The 21,975-nt window shown below is 36.1% G+C and overlaps 4 protein-coding genes across 7 annotated transcripts; all 4 read left to right on the top strand.

Moving 5' to 3' along the window:
• Positions 1 to 159: 159 nt before the first annotated feature.
• Positions 160 to 4,680, top strand: LOC111809762 (cellulose synthase-like protein G2). Its single transcript, XM_023696169.1, has 6 exons — positions 160 to 844; positions 1,243 to 1,392; positions 1,520 to 1,645; positions 3,099 to 3,542; positions 3,618 to 4,370; positions 4,405 to 4,680. Exons 1-6 carry the CDS (start codon positions 236 to 238, stop codon positions 4,555 to 4,557), a joined length of 2,235 nt encoding a protein of 744 aa, XP_023551937.1. The 5' UTR covers positions 160 to 235; the 3' UTR covers positions 4,558 to 4,680.
• Positions 4,681 to 5,216: 536 nt separating this feature from the next.
• LOC111809652 (cellulose synthase-like protein G2) lies at positions 5,217 to 8,599 on the top strand. The gene is made up of 4 exons (XM_023696029.1): positions 5,217 to 5,905; positions 6,815 to 7,090; positions 7,160 to 7,603; positions 7,681 to 8,599. Exons 1-4 carry the CDS (start codon positions 5,300 to 5,302, stop codon positions 8,569 to 8,571), a joined length of 2,217 nt encoding a protein of 738 aa, XP_023551797.1. The 5' UTR covers positions 5,217 to 5,299; the 3' UTR covers positions 8,572 to 8,599.
• A 551-nt stretch (positions 8,600 to 9,150) lies between these two features.
• LOC111810258 (cellulose synthase-like protein G3) lies at positions 9,151 to 12,366 on the top strand. 2 transcript variants are annotated; one of them, XM_023696912.1, is made up of 3 exons: positions 9,151 to 9,813; positions 10,550 to 10,825; positions 10,902 to 12,366. In XM_023696912.1, the coding sequence occupies exons 1-3, from the start codon at positions 9,169 to 9,171 to the stop codon at positions 12,246 to 12,248; spliced, it is 2,268 nt and encodes a 755-aa protein (XP_023552680.1). In that variant the 5' UTR covers positions 9,151 to 9,168; the 3' UTR covers positions 12,249 to 12,366. The 2 variants fall into 2 exon arrangements, with proteins under 2 accessions (XP_023552680.1, XP_023552681.1); XM_023696913.1 differs by lacking the exon at positions 10,550 to 10,825 and having other exon boundaries at positions 9,153 to 9,813.
• An 89-nt stretch (positions 12,367 to 12,455) lies between these two features.
• On the top strand, positions 12,456 to 16,519 carry LOC111810259 (26S proteasome non-ATPase regulatory subunit 8 homolog A-like). 3 transcript variants are annotated; one of them, XR_002817391.1, is made up of 7 exons: positions 12,456 to 13,363; positions 13,519 to 13,597; positions 14,237 to 14,339; positions 14,899 to 15,162; positions 15,342 to 15,453; positions 15,830 to 16,023; positions 16,363 to 16,519. XR_002817391.1 is itself a non-coding variant. In XM_023696914.1 (6 exons), exons 1-6 carry the CDS (start codon positions 13,223 to 13,225, stop codon positions 15,968 to 15,970), a joined length of 840 nt encoding a protein of 279 aa, XP_023552682.1. In that variant the 5' UTR covers positions 12,456 to 13,222; the 3' UTR covers positions 15,971 to 16,166. The 3 variants fall into 3 exon arrangements, 1 of the variants encoding a protein (XP_023552682.1); XR_002817392.1 differs by having other exon boundaries at positions 16,368 to 16,407; XM_023696914.1 differs by lacking the exon at positions 16,363 to 16,519 and having other exon boundaries at positions 15,830 to 16,166.
• The last annotated feature ends 5,456 nt before the right edge of the window (positions 16,520 to 21,975 follow it).

Below are 21,975 nucleotides of genomic sequence, written 5' to 3'. Positions count from 1 at the left end.
AAATAATAATAAAAAATCAAGAGATTGGCACAATTTCTAAAAAAAATAATAATTGACCTAATATTAATATGAATTTTAAGAGACAACCGGCATCTAAAATGTTTAAATAATAATATAATAATAAAAAAATATTTTTAAATATATGCCCTCAGAAATAAATTGATATCAAACCCACTCCTATAAAATTGGGAGTTCACTTCACACCACCAACAAGTAAAAAGAGAGACCTAAAATCATGGAGGATATCAGAGCACGCGCCGCCGCCGCCACCGCCTTGCCTCTAAACTCCCAACACATTTCTCGACGCGCCACCACCTTTAACCGCTTATTCGCCGCCATTTACAGCGGCGCTATTTTGGCTTTGTTTTACCATCACATGGCTTCACTTCTCAAACCCACCTCTTTAGGTTCCTTCTTCGTCTCTGTTTCCCTGTTCATCTCCGACATCATTTTGGCCTTCATGTGGGTCAACGCCCAATCCTACCGGATGAATCCACTCCACCGCCGTGAGTACCCCGGAAACCTGAAAGAATCACTAAACAAAGACAAAGATTTTCCGGCGTTGGATGTGTTTATTTGCACGGCGGATCCATACAAGGAGCCGCCGATTAACGTTGTCAACACGGCTCTGTCCGTCATGGCCTACGACTACCCGACATGTAAGATCTCCGTGTATGTGTCCGACGACGGCGGCTCCGCCCTGACGCTCTTCGCTTTTATGGAGGCGGCTAGGTTCGCCGCCGAGTGGTTGCCGTTTTGTAGGAAAAACGGCGTCGTAGAAAGGAATCCCGATGCCTTCTTCACGTCCAACAACGATTGGAACTCCGAAACGGACAAGATGAAGGTAATTTCATTTTTTTCGTAGACAACAAAAATTTAATTAATTATTATATTTTATTTGGCTTCATTTAAATTACGAATTTAATCTCTAAAAAAAAGGACCAATTTAACCATGTTCGAAGACTTCTGAATTCAACTACGGTCGTCGGCACACATTTTAAAGAAATTATCGTCTCATTTTTTTAAATTAAAAAAAATTGAAATTTTAAGACCATAAATAATTTAATAAGGACAAAATACACGTCTTTTCATAAAAATATCTACATTTTTAAAAATTTATTTTATAAAATTATGCCAAAAAATAATATTTGAGCACATATTTATAAAAGCTAAGGTTTTTATTTATTTTGTTATTTTAAAAATATTTATGAAGAGAAAAGTAAAGTATTTGAATTTTTTCAGGAAATTTATGAGAAAATGAAAATGAAAGTAGAAAATGTTGTGAAGAAAGGGAAGGTTGGAGATGAGTTGGTGAATGGAGAAGAAGAGCTTATGGCTCTCAATCAATGGGCTAAGTCCTTCACTCCTAAACGTCATCCCTCTCTAATTAAGGTATTCTTACCTATTTCTTTTCGATTATCCTTTCGTTTTTTTCTATTTTTATTTTCACCGAATATGTATTTTTATGTTTATGCACGTGAAGACTCGATCACTGACATTTGTGTTGTGTGTGAGGTAGGTACTCTTAGAGAGCGCTAAAAGTAAAGATGTTAGTGGAGAGTCGTTACCGAATCTCATCTATGTTTCGAGGCAAAAAAGTGAATCTTCTCCGCACCATTTCAAGGCTGGTGCTCTCAATACTCTGGTATTTGATTCTATCACTCACTTACTTTCTTTGTTTTTGTAACGACTCTACATTTCTACTAACCTAAAGTTACTACTGTCGTCGTCGTAATTTGTCAAGGAAATGAAATACCACTATCCTATGTAATACTGTCAAGGACTTACACATTCAAAAGCCTCTTTAAAACAACATAAAGATATATATTGAATAAAACATTAAAAGTAAAAAGTACTCTACACTAACTTAAGTATAAGAAAATGAAATACCACTATCCTATGTACGTGTTATGGTCTCTACTTGTGATGTTGTTGTCAGCCGTATACGGGTGACTTGTCTTTACCTGAAATAGAAGTAGCACACGAATTGAATATTTTAAGAAGTACTTAATAAATGACTCAAGTATTGAGGTTAGAAAAGGCAAACACATGCGACTTATGTTTAAGGACATAGTGTTAAAACATCATAAGTGTGGCTTCTAGTCCGGACAAAATTGGATGTGAAGTACTTCCCCATGCACGACTCACAAGTGTGAGTGGATCCCTAGGTGGTTTGCACCTCCCTGGGCCCATCATCATTAACATTAACTATGGTGGTGTTTTAAAAAAATTATCGTGGTAATGCATCATGACATTTAATACGTGCACATCATCTTAACATGAAATAACGTCATATTAAGTCATCTCATCATCATACATCTTACATCATGTTATATCATACATTGTCATCATATAACATCGTCGTATAACATCATATAACGTCATATAGCATTTTCATATAACATAGTCACATCATCATATCATAATCTCGTCATCATATAATATAAAGCATAAATGACACATGCAAGGGTCATTGGGAACGTGTCGTCATACGTAAGGCAAATCTTTCAACTGAGCAAATAGTAAGATCACTTACTTTGTTGGCCTTAGTTGACGTTCTACATAAGGAGCCTCACAATGATCAATTAGAATTTTAATGTGAGAATTAGCTCACCCAATTTTGCATAAAATAATTTAAACTAAACCTTAATAATTTAAAGCCACTAATACTAATTTTGAATAAAATAGTTTAACATACCACTAATAATTTAAACTAACTTAGCCTAATTAGGCATAAATAATAAATAATTTAAACTTAATTCCAAAAAATTAAATTACCTCAAAAGCAATAATACAAATCTTAAATGCTTACCAAAAGTTGAAACTAGGGGTAAAGGGTATGAGAGTATTAAACTCAAATCAACTAAAATGCTGGCGTATAAAGCAGTCAGAAAATGTATTATCTGGACTTTGAACTGTTAAAGTGGGATGATAAAATGAAGTGAGAGACCTCTATTTTATAGTGGAGGTCGACCTCGCTCGTGAACGTAAGCAACATGGGACAATTTCCCGTCTCTTTATTTTTGGTTATTACAGTTTTCTTACATCAGATTCATAGGCTTTCTCCACTCTTCTTTAATGTGTATCTATCGCAACAGCTGCGAGTATCAGCTACAATGACCAATGCACCAATTATTCTAACTTTGGACTGTGACAACTATTCCAACGACCCACAAACACCTCTTCGAGTCTTATGTTACTTCCTGGACCCAAAACTTGCAACCACCTGTGGCTACGTTCAGTTCCCTCAACGCTTTAATGGAGTTAGCAAAAATGACATCTATGCCGGCGAGCTAAAGCGCTTATTCATTATCAATTCAATCGGAATGGATGGGGTATTAGGCGCAAATTACGTCGGCACCGGCTGCTTTTTTGTCCGAAGGATTTTCTTTGGAGGCCCATCTTCATTCCAATCACCTGAACTCTCCCAACTTGCCCCAAATCATGTTGTCGAAAAGCCCATTAAATCTCCACAAATCTTGGAATTGGCCCATCGAGTTGCGGGGTGTGAATATGAGACCGACACCCAGTGGGGTTACAAGGTATGGCGGCTCAAATTCAAACCACCAAATACTTTTCTTATTTTTGTTTTAAACTTTTATTTTGTCGTTTCGCAGTTGGGGTTCAAATACGGGTCTCTAGTCGAGGACTATTTCTCGGGCTTTCGATTCCAATCCGAGGGGTGGAATAGTGTATTCTGTAACCCAAACAGGGCGGCTTTCTATGGCGATGTGCCCATCAGCCTCCCGGACGTGCTGAATCAAGTCAAGAGATGGGCTGTTGGGCTTCTGGAAGTTGGTTTCTCAAAGTACAGCCCAGTTACATTCGGTGTAAGGTCCATGGGCCTTTTAATGGGCCTGTCGTACGCCCATTATGCCTTCTGGCCCTTATGGTCCATTCCGGTTACGGTTTATGGCTTCCTCCCCCAACTTGCCCTAATCAATGGCGCCGCCATATTCCCAAATGTATGGGATCCATGGTTTGTAGTATACGTGTTCCTGTTTGTTGGAGCTTATGGTCAGGACCTTCTGGACTTCGTTGTCGCGGGAGGGACGTTTCGAAAATGGTGGAATGATCAAAGAATGTGGAGCTTAAGGGCGCTGTCTTGTTTATTGTTTGGAACCATGGAGTTCGTGTTGCAATCTATGGGGTTTTCGAATTTCGGGTTCAATGTTACCAGTAAAGTAATGGATCCTGAACAGAGCAAGAGGTACGAGGAGGAGTTGTTCGAGTTTGGAGTTTTCTCGCCTATGTTCGTGCCCATTGCCACGGTTGCAATCGTGAATTTGGCCGGTGGGTTNTATGTTCGTGCCCATTGCCACGGTTGCAATCGTGAATTTGGCTGGTGGGGTCATCGGAATTTGGAGATTGTGCGGCGGCGTGTGGGAAGAAATGTTGGCTCAGATGTTGGTGGTCGGATTTGTAGTGGCTAATTGCTGGCCGGTTTATGAGGCCATGGGTTTGAGGAAGGACGCAGGGAAGATGCCACCCAAAATCACTTTCTTGTCAGTCTTTCTTGCTTTGTTTCTTTGCTGTTTTGGTGCTTTGTGTTGTTAACAAATGTTTTATACTTTTCTACTTCACTCAGTGCCCTCTCTGTCTGTTTTAGATGTTTTGGATATGACCCACGGTAGAAATATGTCAACAATAAAATAAATAAAATAATAAGTTGAAGAGAAATTTTAGTAGCTAATGACTTTTCCCTTTTCAATTCTATTGGTTGTTAGATAAGATCTCAAGAATATAGCCGAAGGACATTAACTTTATAAATCTTCTACTCAAGTTAAAATCAGTGACGATTTTAGTACAAAACTTGATCTATGAATGAATCAAAAACACTAACTATTATCGTGACACTCAAGCAAAGAAGTGATACATAAATGAATCAAAAACTACATTCAAATGAGAGGAGAGCGAGCGTAAGATTGGTGACTTGAGTTAGTACAAAATATAAATTGATTGGTGTGACTTGAGTTAGTACAAAATATATCTGTCTTGTGGTTCAATCATAAGAACTTTATGGTTAAATGTGTTTTAATTGTGAGTAATCTCTTAAATATTATATTTCAAATGAGTTATATTGTCGTATTATTTTATATAATACTTATTATAATATATTATCCATTAAATTAGGTTTGAGTGGGTAAATTTTAAAAATGAAATAAAATAAACTATTAATTAGTAGAAAAAATTTATATAAAAAAAAAATAGAAAATTTACTTTTGAAATCAAACCCACTCGCTTTAGTTGAGACTTCGCTTCACTTCATCTCCAAGGGAGAAGAAAGAAACAGAAAATCATGGAGGATATCAGAGCACGCGCCGCCGCCAAGGCCTTGCCACTGAACTCCCAACGCATCTCCCGACGCGCCACCGTATTTAACCGCTTCTTCGCTGCGATTTACGGCGGCGCTATTTTGGCTCTTTTTTACTACCACGTGGCTTCACTTCTCAAACCCACCTCTTTGGGTTCCTTCTTCGTCTCTGTTTCGTTGTTCATCTCCGACCTCGTTTTGGCCTTCATGTGGGTCACCGCTCAATCCTTCCGGATGAATCCACTCCACCGCCGTGAGTACCCTGGAAATCTGAAAGAGTTACTGAAGAAGGACTCCGATTTTCCGGCGTTGGATGTGTTTATTTGTACGGCGGATCAGTACAAGGAGCCGCCGATTAACGTGGTCAACACGGCCCTGTCCGTCATGGCCTACGACTACCCCACATGTAAGATCTCCGTGTATGTGTCCGACGACGGCGGCTCCGCCCTGACGCTCTTCGCTTTTATGGAGGCGGCTAGGTTCGCCGCCGAGTGGTTGCCGTTTTGCAGGGAAAACGACGTCGTAGATAGGAATCCTGCTGCCTTCTTCGTGTCCAACAAGGATTGGAACACTCGGACGGACAGGATGAAGGTATTTTCTTTTAATTAATTTATTAATTTTATTTAGGATAAGGTAAAATTACGAATTTATCCTTAGACTTACTATTTTCATTTTATTTTGCAAAAAGAAAAAAAAAATCAATTTAAACATCTTCGAAGACTTTTCTACAAACAATGACTGAACAAAATTGACCCTAGTAATTTAATATACGTCTTTTTCTGAGCCCACTTTGAATAGTTTTTAATTAAAATATATTTCGATAAAAATGTATTCGGGTGGATGAAAATGTCCCACATATTAGGAATCACGACTCTCCACAATAATATGATATTGTACACTTTGAGCATAAGCTCTCATGACATTGCTTTGGGCTACCCAAAAGGCCTCGTACCAATAGAGATAGTATTCACTCCCAATAATCCTCAATAATTCTCTCCTCGAACAAAGCACACTATAAGCCTCCCCTGAGGCTTATGAATCACGACTCTCCACGACTCTTCACAATGATATGATATTGTCTACTTTGAGCATAAGCTCTCGAGGCTTTGCTTTGGACTACCCCAAATGGTCTCATATTAATGGAGATAGTATTCACTCCCAATAATCCTCAACACCACATCCGTTAATTTGGAGAATGATCATGAATGATCATTAGTTTATAATCAATAAATACTCTCTTTATTGGTGTGAGGCCTTTTGTGAAGCCCAAAACAAAGTCATGAGAGCTTACGCTCAAAGTGGACAATGTCATACCATTGCGGAGAGTCGGTCGACATGGTATCAAATGTGAGCCTCGAGAAGGCATAGTCAATACTCTCCCCGTCGGTGTGAGCGCGCGTGTATATATATATATATATATATATATATATATATATATATATATATATATATATATATAAAGTGATTGATTGATTGTAAATTGGGGTGTTTTAATTTCAGGAAATGTATGAGAAAATGAAAATGAAAGTAGAAAAATTTTTAAAGGAAGGGAAGGTTGGAGAAGAGTTCATGAATGGAGAAGAAGAGAGAATGGTTTTGGATAAATGGACCAATTCCTTCACTCCCCAACATCATCCTACAGTCATTCACGTATTGTCGGAGAGCAGTAAGAACACAGACATAACCGGAGAGTCGTTACCAAATCTCATCTATGTTTCGAGGCAAAAAAGTAAAACATCCCGACACCATTTCAAGGCGGGCGCTCTCAATACTCTGGTAATTAATCCCATTACTCAAATTCATAATCTTTCTCCGCTATCTCTTATTGTGTGTCTATTGCAACAGCTGCGAGTATCAGCTACAATGACCAACGCACCCATTATCCTCACTTTGGACTGCGACATGTATTCCAACGACCCCCAAACACCAGCTCGCGTCTTATGCTATCTATTGGACGCTAAACTCGCGACCCACTTGGGCTATGTTCAATTCCCTCAACATTTCCATGGAGTTAGCAAAAATGATATCTATGGCGGCGAGTTAAAGCGCCCATACATAATAAATCCACCCGGTATGGATGGGCTTCTAGGCCCAGATTACTTCGGCACCGGCTGTTTTTTTGTTCGGAGGATTTTCTTTGGAGGCCCATTTTCATTCCAATCACCTGAACTCTCCCAACTTGGCCCAAATCATGTTGTCGGAAAGCCCATTAAATCTCCACAAATCTTGGAATTGGCCCATCGAGTTGCGGGGTGTGATTATGAGACTAACACCCAGTGGGGTTATAAGGTATGGCGGCGCAAATTCAAACCACCGAGTACTTTTTTTTTATTTTTGTTTTGAAATTTTATTTTGTCGTTTGGCAGTTGGGGTTTAAATATGGGTCTGTCGTGGAGGACTTTTTCTCAGGCTATCGGTTTCAATCCGAGGGGTGGAGGAGTGTATTCTGTAATCCAAACAGGGCGGCTTTCTATGGCGACGTCCCCATCAACCTCCCCGACGCGTTGAATCAAATCAAGAGATGGGCTATTGGGCTTCTGGAAGTCATTTTCTCAAATTACAGCCCAATTACATTCGGTGTAAGGTCCATGGGCCTTTTAATGGGCTTTTCCTACGCCCATTATGCATTCTGGCCCATGTGGTCCATTCCGGTTGCGGTTTATGGCTTCCTCCCCCAGCTTGCCCTAATCAATGGCGCCGCCATCTTCCCAAATGTATGGGATCCATGGTTTTTAGTGTACGCGTTCCTGTTTGTTGGGGCTTATGGTCAGGACCTGTTAGAGTTCGTTGTCGTGGGAGGAACATTCCGAAAATGGTGGAATGATCAAAGAATGTGGAGTGTAAGAGCGCTGTCTTGTTTATTGTTTGGAACCATGGAGTTCGTGTTGAAATCTGTGGGGTTTTCGAATTTCGGTTTCAATGTTACTAGTAAAGTAATGGATCCTGAACAGAGCAAGAGGTACGAGGAGGAGTTGTTTGAGTTTGGAGTTTTCTCGCCGATGTTCGTGCCCATTGTCATGGTTGCAACCGTGAATTTGGCCGGTGGGGTCATCGGAATTTGGAGATCGTGCGGCGGAGGCGGATGGGAAGAAATGTTGCCTCAGTTGTTGGTGGTTGGATTTGCGGTAGCGAATTGCTGGCCGGTTTATGAGGCCATGGCTTTAAGGAACGACGGAGGGAAGGTGCCACCCAAAATTACCTTCTTATCCCTCTTCCTCGCTCTGCTTCTTTGCTATTTTGCAGCTTTTTTGTTTTAATTAAGTTAAATATTTTCATTTAACTTAATTCTAATTATTAGCTATTTAAAATATTTTGAATGTTTTTAATATTAATACAAATTGAAATTGAAAATATATAACAGAGTATACCTTCAACCCATTCAACCCAACAGACCGTACCAACCCAATTCAAATTATCAGATTATAGGTATTGGTTGAGTTTATTTTCCTCGACTCGAGATAGGGAATGAGTTTATTTTTCTGAACTCAAATTGGTTTGGTTCAATTTTAGATTTATGGGACAAAAATCTAAGGTTGACCCGGATCGAAGTATTAGGTTATCAATCCAATCAACCAAAACTTCTCCAAGAAAATTTCTCAACCCAATTTGAAATCCAACTCGGACCATGTTGTACTGTGACCCTAATAATTGAATATGAATGTATGAACGAAGACGTTTTAGAGCCCACGATAAATAATTTTCTATTTATTAAATAAATAAATATATATTTTTTTTACCTATATTTTCATAACATAACATTAGAATATTCGCTCACCATGCCCAGGCCCGCACTTCTAAATTTAAGAAAATGAAGGGTTTCGAAATAAATTATAAAATTCAACCAATAAGTTCGGATGCAAAATCTCACACTCCAAAAAATCATGGAGCAATACATTGCACGCGCCGCCATACCAAACCCTCCGCCACTCCCACTAAACTCCCAACACCTCTCCCGCCGCACCACTCTCTTCAACCGCCTCTTCGCCGCCGTTTACGCCGCTGCCATTTTATCTCTGTTTTATTACCACTTAACTTCACTTCTCAAATCCCCCACCTCTGTTTCTTCCTTCTTCGTCTCTATTTCTCTATTCATCTCCGACGTCGTTTTAGCGTTCTTGTGGGCCACCACTCAATGCAACCGTATGATTCCCCTCCGCCGCCGCGAGTTCCCTAATAACCTCAAGCAGTTACTAAAAAACGATTCGGATTTTCCGGCGTTGGATGTCTTCATTTGCACTGCGGATCCGTACAAGGAGCCACCAATCAACGTCATCAACACAGCATTGTCCGTCTTGGCTTATGACTACCCGACAACTAAGATCTCCGTCTATATCTCCGACGACGGCGGCTCCGCCGTGACGCTCTTCGCTTTCATGGAAGCGGCCAGATTCGCCGCCGAATGGTTGCCGTTTTGCAGGAAAAACCACGTCGTTGAAAGGAATCCCGAGGCGTTCTTCGAGTCCAACCAGGATTTGGACTCTGAATCGGAGAAGATCAAGGTACATAATCTATATTTTTTTAATAATAAAAAAAAAAATCGTTTATTCCAAATTAATTTAAATTACTATTTTTGGAAAATTCACTGAATTTTCTTAAATATTTTAAATTTGGATTTGAAATGTGAGTAGTAGAAATTATTAGCCAGGCTGTTTAATCTGATTTAAAAATATTATTGAAACTGTTGGATGATGAAAGTCTCGGAACTCATCCATGGAACGATCATGAGTTTATAAACGAAAAATACTCTCTCCGATGCCTTTTGGATAAGCCCAAAGCAAAACCATGAGAGCTTATACTTAAAGTGGACAATATCATACCATTGTGGAGAGTCGTGTTTGTCTAACATGGTATCAGAGTCATGCCCTTAACTTAGTAGTGTCAATAGATTGGTAAATCCTCAAATGTCGAACAAAGAATTTCATAAGAAAAGGAGTCGAGCTTCTTCGAAGGCAGTAAAAAATGATTAAAACTCCAAAAGAGTCGAGCCTCGATTAAAGGGAGACGTACTTTGTTCGAGGAGAAGTGTTGGATGATAAAAGTCCCATATCGACTAATTTAGGGAATCCCCCCTTGTGGAAACTCAAAGCAAAGACATGAGAGCTTATACTCAAAGTAGACAATATCATACCATTGTGTAGAGTTGTGTTCGTCTAACATAAACAACTCTGTGTATATTAGTTCTTATAAAACAAGAAAAATAAAAATTTAAGAAATGGGTTGTGTTTGGATGTGCAGATAATGTATGCAAAAATGAAAATTCGAATAGAAAATATTTTGGAGAAAGGGAAGGTTGGAGAAGAGTTCATGAATGGAGAAGAAGAGAGAATGATTTTGGGTAAATGGACCAATTCCTTCACTCCACGACATCATCCGACAATCATTCACGTATTGTTGGAGAGCAGTAAGAACACTGACATAACTGGAGAGTCATTACCAAATCTCATCTATGTTTCAAGGCAAAAAAGTGAAACTTCACGACACAATTTCAAGGCTGGTGCTCTTAATGCTCTGGTAATTAACCCTTTTACTCATTTCCTTTCTCATATCAAAGTTGTTGTTGTCACTTAATTGTGTTTTACTGCAACAGCTGCGAGTGTCAGCTACAATGAGCAACGCACCGATTGTCCTGACTTTGGACTGTGACACCTATTCCAACGACCCGCAAACACCTCTTCGGGTGTTATGTTACTTTATGGACCCAAATTTTGGAAGCAATTGTGGCTACGTTCAGTTCCCTCAACGATTCCGTGGGATCAGCAAGAATGATGTGTATGGCAGCGAGTATATGCGGCTGTTCATATTTAACCCAATTGGTATGGATGGGTTGTTTGGCCCAGGCTATCTTGGCACCGGGTGTTTTTTTGTTCGACGAACTTTCTTCGGTGGCCCATCGGCGCTCGAACCACCTGAGCTCCCCGAGCTTCACCCAAGTCATGTTGTCCAAAACTCCATTCGGTCTCGACAGGTGTTGGACTTGGCTCATCTAGTTGCGAGGTGTGATTATGAGATTAACACCAAATGGGGTTCCAAATTGGGGTTTAGATATGGGTCTTTAGTGGAGGATTATTTCACGGCGTATCTACAGAAATCGGAGGGGTGGAAGAGTGTGTTCTGTAATCCAAACAGGGCAGCTTTCTACGGCGACGCTCCGATGAACCTTCTGGACGCGGTGAATCAAGTGAAGAGATGGGCTATTGGGCTTTTGGAAGTGACATTCTCAAAGTACAGCCCAATTACATTCGGCGTGAGGTCCATGGGCCTTCTCATGGGTATTTCTTATTGTCATAACGCGTTTTGGGGGTTTTTGTGTATTCCCGTCACGGTTTATGCCTTTCTCCCCCAATTGGCTCTTCTCAATGGCGCCTCCGTCTTCCCTAGGGTTTGGGATCCATGGTTTTCAGTGTATGCATTTCTGTTCCTCGGAGCCTATGGCCAAGACCTTCTGGAGTTTCTTCAGGAAGGAAGCACGTTCCAGAAATGGTGGAACGATCAGAGGATTTGGAGCGTAAGAGCGCTGTCTAGCTACTTCTTTGCATCCATTGAGTTTTCGTTGAAGTCTCTTGGGATTTCGGCGCTAGGTTTCAATGTCACCAGCAAAGTTGTCGACCAAGACCAGAGCAAGCGATACGATCAGGAGTTGTTTGAGTTTGGAACCTCCTCGCCGATGTTCCTGCCCATGGCCACGGCGGCGATTGTTAACTTAGCCGGTTTCGCCGGCGGACTTATTGGGATTTGGAGGTCCGGCGGCGCGTGGGAAGAAGTTTTTGTTCAGATTTTTCTGGCTGGATTTACAGTGGTGAATTGCTTCCCGCTTTATGAGGCCATGGCGTTTAGGAAGGATGGAGGGAAATTGCCACGCGAAATTACTTTCTTGTCCCTATTCCTCGCTCTGCTTCTTTGCTCTTTTGCTGCTTTTTTCTCTTCATTTAACTGAGGGGTTTTCTAGAATTTCACATTTGTTTGGCTGTCTGTGGTGTTGGGATATTAGCATTTCGTTTGATGAGATTAGTTTGAGGAATTTTATATAACGAAAAATTACTTTATTATAATTATTTTAGTATTGTTGTTAGTACCCTTGATCAAAGTGAATAAGCCGGACAATTTTCGCTAGTAGTGGGTTTGGGCTGTTACAAATAGTATCAGACCCAGTTACGAATGAAAATTGTTAGTAGTGGATTTGGACGGTTATAAATAGTATCAGAGCCTGTTATCAATAGAAATTACTACCGAAAGTTTAAGCTGGATTGTTACAAATGGTTACAAATGGCTAACAGTAAGTTTGAGCTGGCTTGTTACAAATGGAAGTTTGAGTTGGATAGTTACAAGTTGGGTAGTTACAAATGGAAGTTTGAGCCGGGGAGTTTGAGCTGGATTGTTACAAATGGCTAGCAGTAAGTTTGAGTTGGATTGTTACAAATGGTGGAGAGCCGGTTACCGGTTACCGAATAGTGCAAGACACTAGTTAGGATTAAATCACTTCAAGACACTAGTTAGGATTAAACCACTTCCCTAATAGACAGGTTTTAAAACCGTGAGGTTGATGGTGATGACTATACGTAACGAAATATATCTGCTGCTAGTGATGATGTTATATAGTAATACATTATCGTTGGAGCGATTTACAACTCAATGACAAGATAATTTCACACGTGTGAAAAACTAAAAGCATGCAATACAGTTTAACTTAATTTAAATAACTTAGCCTAATTTTTTTAAGTATGATTAGTAATAAATTTCCTCTCCTAAGTCGGGTTGTTCTATAAGTTTATTACAGTATCTGGGTCGGGTATGGGTGTCGGTTCGGATTCGACCCATTTGTGAGTCTTAGAGAAAGTGCAAATCCTTCTTGAAGAGCAAGCAAAGACAACAAACAAAGGTGACCATCTTCATTTCAATTTCATCTGAGAGATGCGGAGGAAGAAATTGAAGGAGACGAAGATCGCCATGGATCCAAAGCTAACTGAGGTCTCGCAGCACTTCGATCGCTTCAAAGCTGCGTTTGTTAGGCACGATAACGATTCTTGTAGCAATCTCCTCCCTCAGCTGAAGGTGTCGGTTTTATTTCAGAACCCTAATGTTTCTCCCTATGACTCCTCCGTTCGCTACGTTTCTGGAGTTTTAGCGTGTTTTCTTCTTTTCTTGAGAAGTTGGTTTTGATAATGTTGCTCAAGTTTCCGAAATCTTTCTTCATTTTATTTTTGCAGGTTCTTTTAACTGGATTTAGAAGTCTTCCACCATTGTTTGAAGATACGCCCAATGCAGTCCATGAATTGACGGTAGCTAGTAAGAATGCATACTCCATGCCGTAGTTCTATAGCTCTTATTGGCTGGCCTATATTTTTCTGTATGAATAATTTGGAATAATTTACTGTCGCTTGGGTCTTGAAATTACTCAACTGAAGAGAAACTTATAGTCTGGTCATGCATCTTCATAGTAACATATGGAGACTTATATTTGTATGGAGCTTGGTAATTGTTATTCAATTGCATGATTAGTGACTGTAAAGCCACAACCCGAACTACAAGCATAAGCTACTAGCTTCTGTTATCTTCAATGATAAGATTATTATGGAGCCTTGGAACCATTTTCCCATCTTAGAAGCTAGATGACCGATACCAGTCGATGAAAATTTGTCTAACGTTTTAATGAGCCATTGAAGCAATTTTACTCAGATGTACGAAATATGAGAAGCAAATGTCGTAAATTGATTAATTATCTAATAAAAATTTGAGAATCACAGAAACTTGATCACTTGGACGTGGATAAATAATTTACTTTCTGGGTCATTGAATATTCTGATGCATAATTTTCTGTACGCAAGACTTTGTTATCTGTATGGAACTTTGGTTTTTTCTTTCCCTGTATAGTCATTTTCTAAATTGAAATCTTGTACAATTTTTATGTTCACTTGGGGACTTCAGGGGATATATACGAGCATGCTGTATTACTTAGTGTGAAGATTGAAGATCAAGATGCATTTGAAAGAGATTTCTTCCAATTGAAGCCTTACTATACTGATGCTCGGTATGTTTCTCTTAAGTGAAATTTGAATTCCTAAATTCTATTTAATTGATTAAATCTCGGTATATTTGCTTGTTTATTCCTAAATTCTCGTAAGAGTTAAATGATTTATACTCATTCACGTAGATATAAATTTAACTGAAGTTCTATTGAGCTATTTGATTCTTTGTTTATTTAAAGTGAAACATCATCGAAAACAAAAGCTGCTTATTGATATTATTTGCAATTATAATTCTCTTAGTTTGTCAGTATTCACTAGTTTACTTTAATGTATTATCTTCTTTCTTTCATGTAAATAAGTTAATTAATTCAACTGAACTGATTCAGTGAGATGGTGGACTGACAATGAATTGCTGCACATTAGTAAATGGATCCAAACTTATCAGACAAACATCTTCTATGAGTTATCTTTATGTTCAAAACTGATATTTAATCTATAACTTTAGGCTGAGCTTCCTGTGGTTATCTTGCATTTTACCAGAATTGCCACATTGAGATCACTTGATATTACCTTGTGAGTTTGAACTAATTTTATCTCATGATTTTTTTTTTCTCGGAGCAGTAACTGCCTTCCGCCATCCCCTCAGGAGTATCCCATCTTGGGTCTCAACCTTTTGAGGCTTCTTGTACAGAACAGAATTGCTGAATTTCATACTGAACTTGAACTTCTCTCCACCTCTGCTTTGGAGAACCCATGCATTAAACATGCTGTAGAGCTGGAGCAATCTTTCATGGAAGGGGCTTACAACCGTGTATTGAGTGCTCGACAGACAGTGCCACATGAAACCTTTGGTTATTTTATGGACCTCCTTGCAAAGACTGTAAGGTAACTCATCTAAATAAGGTGTCTAAGTAATATAGTGATAGATGAGAAATCCCACCTCCTTCGAAGTGTTTGCCGAATTCTCTCTCACTCTCTCTTCTTACTTGGGGTCACTGACAAGTAGCAGGTCCATTTCATTCTTAGTTTCTATTCATAGTTTGCGTCTTTTCTGCCACTTCCAGGGATGAAATAGCCGGTTGCAGTGAAAAGGCATATGATTATCTTTCAATAAGTAATGCCCGCCAAATGCTGCTGTTTTCCTCTGACCAGGAACTTTTGGAATATGTCAAGGAGGTAACCTCTGTTAAGTCTGTTGGATGGTATCTAGCCATCGATAATCTACGTAATCACTAAAAAGTTTTAGGTTAGACCAAAGTTTTTTTTTTTTTCACTGAACTGCGAAACATTTACCATGATGCGGTGCATATAGTCCATTGAACTGATCTGCAGTATGTTGAGTCTCACCCTGGCTAACTAAGGGGACGATCATGAGTTTATAAGTAAGGAATACATTTTCATTGGTTTGAGGCCTTTTGGGAAAACAAAAACTAAAACGATGCTCAAAGTGGACAATATCATATCATATTATGAAGGGTCCGTGGTTCCTATTAGGAGTAGTTTCCATTGGAGGGTTTGCACCTGTTGATGGAAATCTTATGTTTCAATGCAGGAGCATCCCGAGTGGGAGATAACGAACGGCATCTTATATTTCCAGAAGGTGAAAGAATCTGCACCTTGCAAGGAAATTCCTTCTCTTCAACTTATCAACCAAACACTCAGTTACGCAAGGGAGTTGGAGCGGATTGTATGAACCAAGCTAGCAGCTTCTCATGATTGTCATCTGCAGATTTACAACATGCCTAGGTTTATGATTCTCCCTCCCCCTCTTATGATCATTATGGGTTTCAAAGTTATTTTTTTTGTTGACATCGACTCAGATTTGCATCGAATTATCTTGGTATCTTCATTAACATAAGATGACTGTTCATGCATTTTTCTTTTTCCAAGTGTTTGTTTACAATTACATATCCTCGGCATCTAGTTAGATTCGAACGTCAAGGAAGTCGTTATCATTTGATTATTCCTATGGGATTAAAAAATGGCTTCAAACATTACTTTGAAGCTCAAGTTTACAAAATGGGTTTCCATGTATTCGAATCTGATAAAATTGTGATTCAAATACTAAGGTGTTTGTAATTGCAGAGCAGAGTTGCTTCAGGTTCGGAAATTTTTGAAGCGATGAAAAAATGAAATAATTAGAGGAGAAAGGTACGTTATAATATTCTAAACTTTTTATCCATGTTCCATTGACCTGGAGTTTATTAATTTTTAGATTAGTTATGATTTCAGAACTTCTATTAGATTAACTATTTTATTTTTAGTTTTCTTTCAAAATTATACNTTTTTTTTTTTTTTTTTTTTTTTTTTTTTTTTTTTATAAATAAAATTTGTCTATTAGATTATGTAACAAATGAACACTTGGAATGGATTTATAACACTGTTTCGTACTGTACTTTTCTTCTTTTATTCTATTATCCATTTGTATTCTTTTATTCAAATTAATGAAAATTGGGATATCATTAAAGGATAAAGTAAGTCAAAGGACAGATTATAAATATATATTATAAAAAAAAAAAAAGAGCAAACAAATATGTATTGATTAAAATTAGAAAATCAAATGAAAACAAAATAAAGTCATTGTCAGATCAAAATTGGGTCTTTAAAATAAAAAGTAGATAAGATTTAAATAAGCTATTTATTATTAAAATTAAAACAGTGAATGGAAGAATAGAATATAAATGAAATGCAATTTGTTGTCTGTGTCGCGGCGACGGAAGTTGCGACGGCGCGCCGAGTCCCGGCCGGTGGGGGCGGCCCCCATAACTCTGGAACGTTCCGAACCTGTCTCTATCCGTACAACTTGTGCCCTTCATTGTCAACCTCGAATATTTCAAAATCTCTTGTGGCTTACAACTCCCTCTTTTTTTCTTTCTTTTTCTTTTTTTTTTGGAATTTGGATCTTTTCTATTCTTTAACCATTTTTTTTTATTTTTTTTTGCCATAAATAAATAAATAAAATCCCATCCCCATTTTATTCAATCATTAATCAAATTGTCTCTATTTTTTTTTTTAATTCCATTGATTACCCCTCTTTCAATTAATACTTGTTAGTTTCATTTTTTTTTTCTCGTCAAATGTTTGAGTCTTCTTGTACGGCTAGACGAATGTAAATCCGATTTGAAAAAGTTAACGGGTAAAATTTAGGAAGGAATAAATGACGGCGTCCCTAAATAATTTTTTTAGAAATAAATATTTTATATATAAAAAGTTACCCGACAAAATTTAGTTCTATCTCTAAAATAATTTGTAAGCTACTTATTCGTTAATAGTACATAAACCTACATAACACATAATTAGGACGTTCTAGAGCTATGTTATGGAGTGAAATTTAGATGAACTAACATCATTGCCTTAAATTAAATTATTTAAAAGTACTTTTAAACAAAATGGTTTTGTTAAAAAGAAAAAATCATAACTATTCCAACAATAGAATAGAAGCGTTGGATTTAAAACTTTGGACATCAAATAAACACCCGTTTGAAATTTCACGAATTAAACGTATATCGTTTCCTAAAGTAATTAAGCCAATAATAACCAACATTTTTTTTTATTAGAAATTGATAGAATAAACCATATTTAATATTCTTAATCTTGCCGACCTGAAATTACCTTTTGTTATTCTATTATTTTCTTGGGGATGCTTATAATTACTATAACTTTTTAAATTTGTAATTTGAAATGGTCAATTAATTCACTAATTAATGTTGTATTTATCTCCAACCCTTGAAACCTCCAAAAACAGAAAATAATAATAAATACATGGAAAACGATGTTAGGTTGACAAAATTATAAATTTATTTTTAAAAAATTAATTAAAGAAGATTAGTTGATTTGAACTTTTTTTTTAAGGCATTTACAATACCAATTGAGGGGTTGATATTATATTAATATAATATACCATTTTCCATCCAAATTTATATTTTATTTTTAATTACATGTTGCAATTGACTGATTGATTGATTAATAATTTGAAGTGTTGAGATAATAAAATAGATTTTTTTTTTAATTTCGCTAATTTTGAAATTAATTTTATGCTTATTAAAATCTAAATTTTCAATTTAGAGTAGTCAAATGCCTACTAAACAAAAAAAAATATATTTATTATTAATAGTATTGTTTATATATAGAGAGAAAATATTTAATATTTATATATATATATATATATATATATATGATATTATATAATTGGTTGTATAGATTCTATGCCACAACATTGGAATATTCCTTCTTTCAAGATAGAATCTTTCCATAAATATTGGATTCTTTTTTTTTTTGGGAGAAAAAGTCAAAATCTTTTATTTCAAGAAAAAAAAAAAAAAAAGTCATAACCTTTAAGCCATGTCTAATCAAACACCAAAAATATTTTCTTCGCTTTAATTACTTTTTTTTGGGGGAAATTATTCCATCAAATCAATTTCTTCTCCCAATCATTTGATATAGAATAAAACTTAGGGAGAATTAAATTAATTATTTATAACAAAACAATTAAAATTTAAAGTTACATTTCATTTTAAATGTGTAAAAATAAAATATAAATGTAAATTTTTAAAAATTTATATAAAAAATTGGATTTTTGTATAAATTAATGAATGTTACATCACTGTTTCTTGTTTACAATTAAATTAAAAATAATTTATATAAGTGATGGGAAGGAGACAGATTTGGTTGAGGATATGGATGAACCCTAGAACCATTGACAGCCACACCTCCTTGGAGCTTTCCCACGATCCACAATTTTTTATTTTTTATTTTTTATTTCTAAAAACTAGAGTCAAAAATAAAAATTATATAAACAAATAAAAAATAAAATTCATCGTTCAAGTTGAAGAGACAAGTGGGCTATAGTCGGAATCTCTCAATCTAATTTTTAAAAGGATATAAAAGAGAAAATAAATATCTTTCCAGGACTTGCAACATATTATATTATCGAGACGTTTAAGTTTTGTTAGTTTTTCTGTCTTCTTTGTATAGTTTTCATTCTTACCTTTTTGTTTAAGATGACATCGTATGTGACCTGGACTAGTTTGAGTTCTAACCATTAGTGATCACCAATCTCGTCTCAATACAAGGGACATGTACCTCTTCTCGTGCATAACTTTTGATACATTTTCTACCATTTGAGTGCATCAAGAGTGTTGAGTTCTGAGCCTCAACAAAGACCTTCATTTTGAACTCATCAAACTCAGGCACACACAACGATAAAAGGACCCCATATGAGAATAGGGAAAACCCATTTACGAGCCCCTAATACTATCTAGCTCAAAAGCTTGACAAGGTTGGGATCCTCTCGTTAGGAATAAGTTGTCTCAAGGATGGTTGAATTGTTATGTGATTCAACTCCGACTCATGGATGAGATAGTTCTGCACCACTTTAAACATATACTCTTCTAACCTGAAGATAGTGTTCCTTACTTATAAACCTACAATCATCTTCTTAATTAGCCAACGTGGGACTCCCCGAATAATCATCANCGCACGATTTTTTATTTTTTATTTTAAAAAACCAGAGTAAAAAATACAAATTATATAAATAAATAATAAATAAAAAATAAAATTCATCGTTCAAGTTGAAGAGACAAGTGGGCTATAGTCCGAATCTCTCGATCTAATTTTTAAAAGGATACAAAAGAGAAAATAAATATCTTTCGAGGACTTGCAACATACTAAGTAAACTCTTTTATATTATCGAGACGTTTAAGTTTTATTAGTTTTTCTGTCTTTTTTGTATAGTTTTCATTCCTACCTTTTTGTTTAAGATGACATCATATGTGACCTGGACTAGTTTGAGTTCTAACCATTAGTGATCACCAATCTCGTCTCAATAAACAAGGGACATGTACCTCTTATCTTCTTAATTAGCCAACGTGGGACTCCCCGAATAATCATCCACAATAATAATAAAAAAAAAAAAATTTGATTATTATACCGACTGTAATTTGTTTGAGTTCAAAAAAGTCGAGTCATTATTATATAAAAAAATTATGGCAACTAAAAAAAAGTACCATTCAAGTTGACGAGACAAGTGGGTTATATAGCCTATACGAGAACAATCTCTCTACCTAGTTCTTCAATAAAATTATTAACACGGATCATTTATATTTATTTATTTATTTTATCTAATAAATAAATAAATAAAAATGCAATAAAGTATTAAAGTCAGTCACTATCTCATCAGCATAAAAATCTGGAGAGATCNAACAATAATAATAATAAAAAAATGATTATTATACCGACTGTAATTTGTTTGAGTTCAAAAAAGTCAGAGTCATTATTATATAAAAAAATTATGGCAACTAAAAAAAAGTACCATTCAAGTTGACGAGACAAGTGGGTTATATAGCCTATACGAGAACAATCTCTCTACCTAGTTCTTCAATAAAATTAACACGGAAATTTATATTTTTATATATATATTTTTTTGTATAATAAATAAATAAAAAAAAATGCAATAAAGTATTAAAGTCAGTCACTATCTCATCAGCATAAAAATCTTGGAGAGATCAAAGTCTTCACTTCCTCCATACATTTCTTTAAACTTTATGCTCTCATTATATTTACTTAATTAATATGCTAATGTCACTAATTAATAAATTAAACATTTTTCTTTATTCCAATGCTAAAGTATGTTTTTTTTTTTTCAATTATNCAATTATTAAAAAAAAAAAAACATGAGAGAAAAATTAATGGGGTGGGCTGCTTTGTTATTTGATAATTATTTACCTTTGTCCTCATTAAGGGAAATTATTAAATAATATTTTAAACAAAGGAACCATCATTGGCAATTAAATAATTGGAGTGCACCAATCAAAATTGCTGAATTAGAAATAGAATTAAAAGTCAATTAAAAAATAATTACAATTATAATTCAAGCTTATCTTTTATTGTTAATGCTAACAACTTTTCCCAAAAACATTATTTTTTTCCATAAAAAAGAAATTAATATAAACCAACTAATTATTGTTGTTTTTGTCTTGTCTTTTTCTTGTATATAATAAAAATTATGAAAATTGGATGATGTAAAATGTAAATCCAATTAGATTAATAAAATTTTATATAGCTTTATGTTAATGCTGTGTGACATTATATGCACATTGTTCTATTGTATTAATTAAAATACACCACTTCACTAACCCAATTACCCATAATTATTTTCTAGAACATCAAAGTACATGAGATTTTTCTAATTATTATTATTATTTTTTTTTTGTTGACATTACATTATAATAATTAAGAGCAAAAGAACCCATTACGGGTTTCGGAATTATTAATGTAATGAAAATCTTTAAAATTTAGTTCGAGAATTTAGGGTTAATTTATAGATAATGTGGTAGGAATGACAAAAGTAGGCGCGAGATCAAAAAAATATGTTTGATTTAACTTAATATAAGGTTAACTCGAGGATGAGAAAGATATTGTTGGTCTTACGAATGGATCTTTGCGGGTTTGAGGAATCTTCACCCTCAAGTTATGGGGACAAAGGTGGAGGTGAGGAGATACTGTCATTCCCGACCTTGTAGAATAAAATTATTGTATTAGTAACAGTACTGTGAAATCCCACATCAATTGGAGAAGAGAACTAAACATTTTTTATAAGAGTGTGGAAACATATTGTTAATAGACGCATTTTAAAACTGTGAGATTGATAACGTGTGAGATCCCACATCGGTCGAAGAGAAGAACGAAACATTAGGTGTG

The sequence above is a fragment of the Cucurbita pepo genome, chromosome LG14 (assembly GCF_002806865.2).
Source record: "Cucurbita pepo subsp. pepo cultivar mu-cu-16 chromosome LG14, ASM280686v2, whole genome shotgun sequence".
NCBI classification, from domain to species: Eukaryota; Viridiplantae; Streptophyta; class Magnoliopsida; order Cucurbitales; family Cucurbitaceae; genus Cucurbita; species Cucurbita pepo.
The sequence above is the reverse complement of the archived record's forward strand: the minus strand, read 5'-3'. Positions and strand labels throughout refer to the sequence as shown.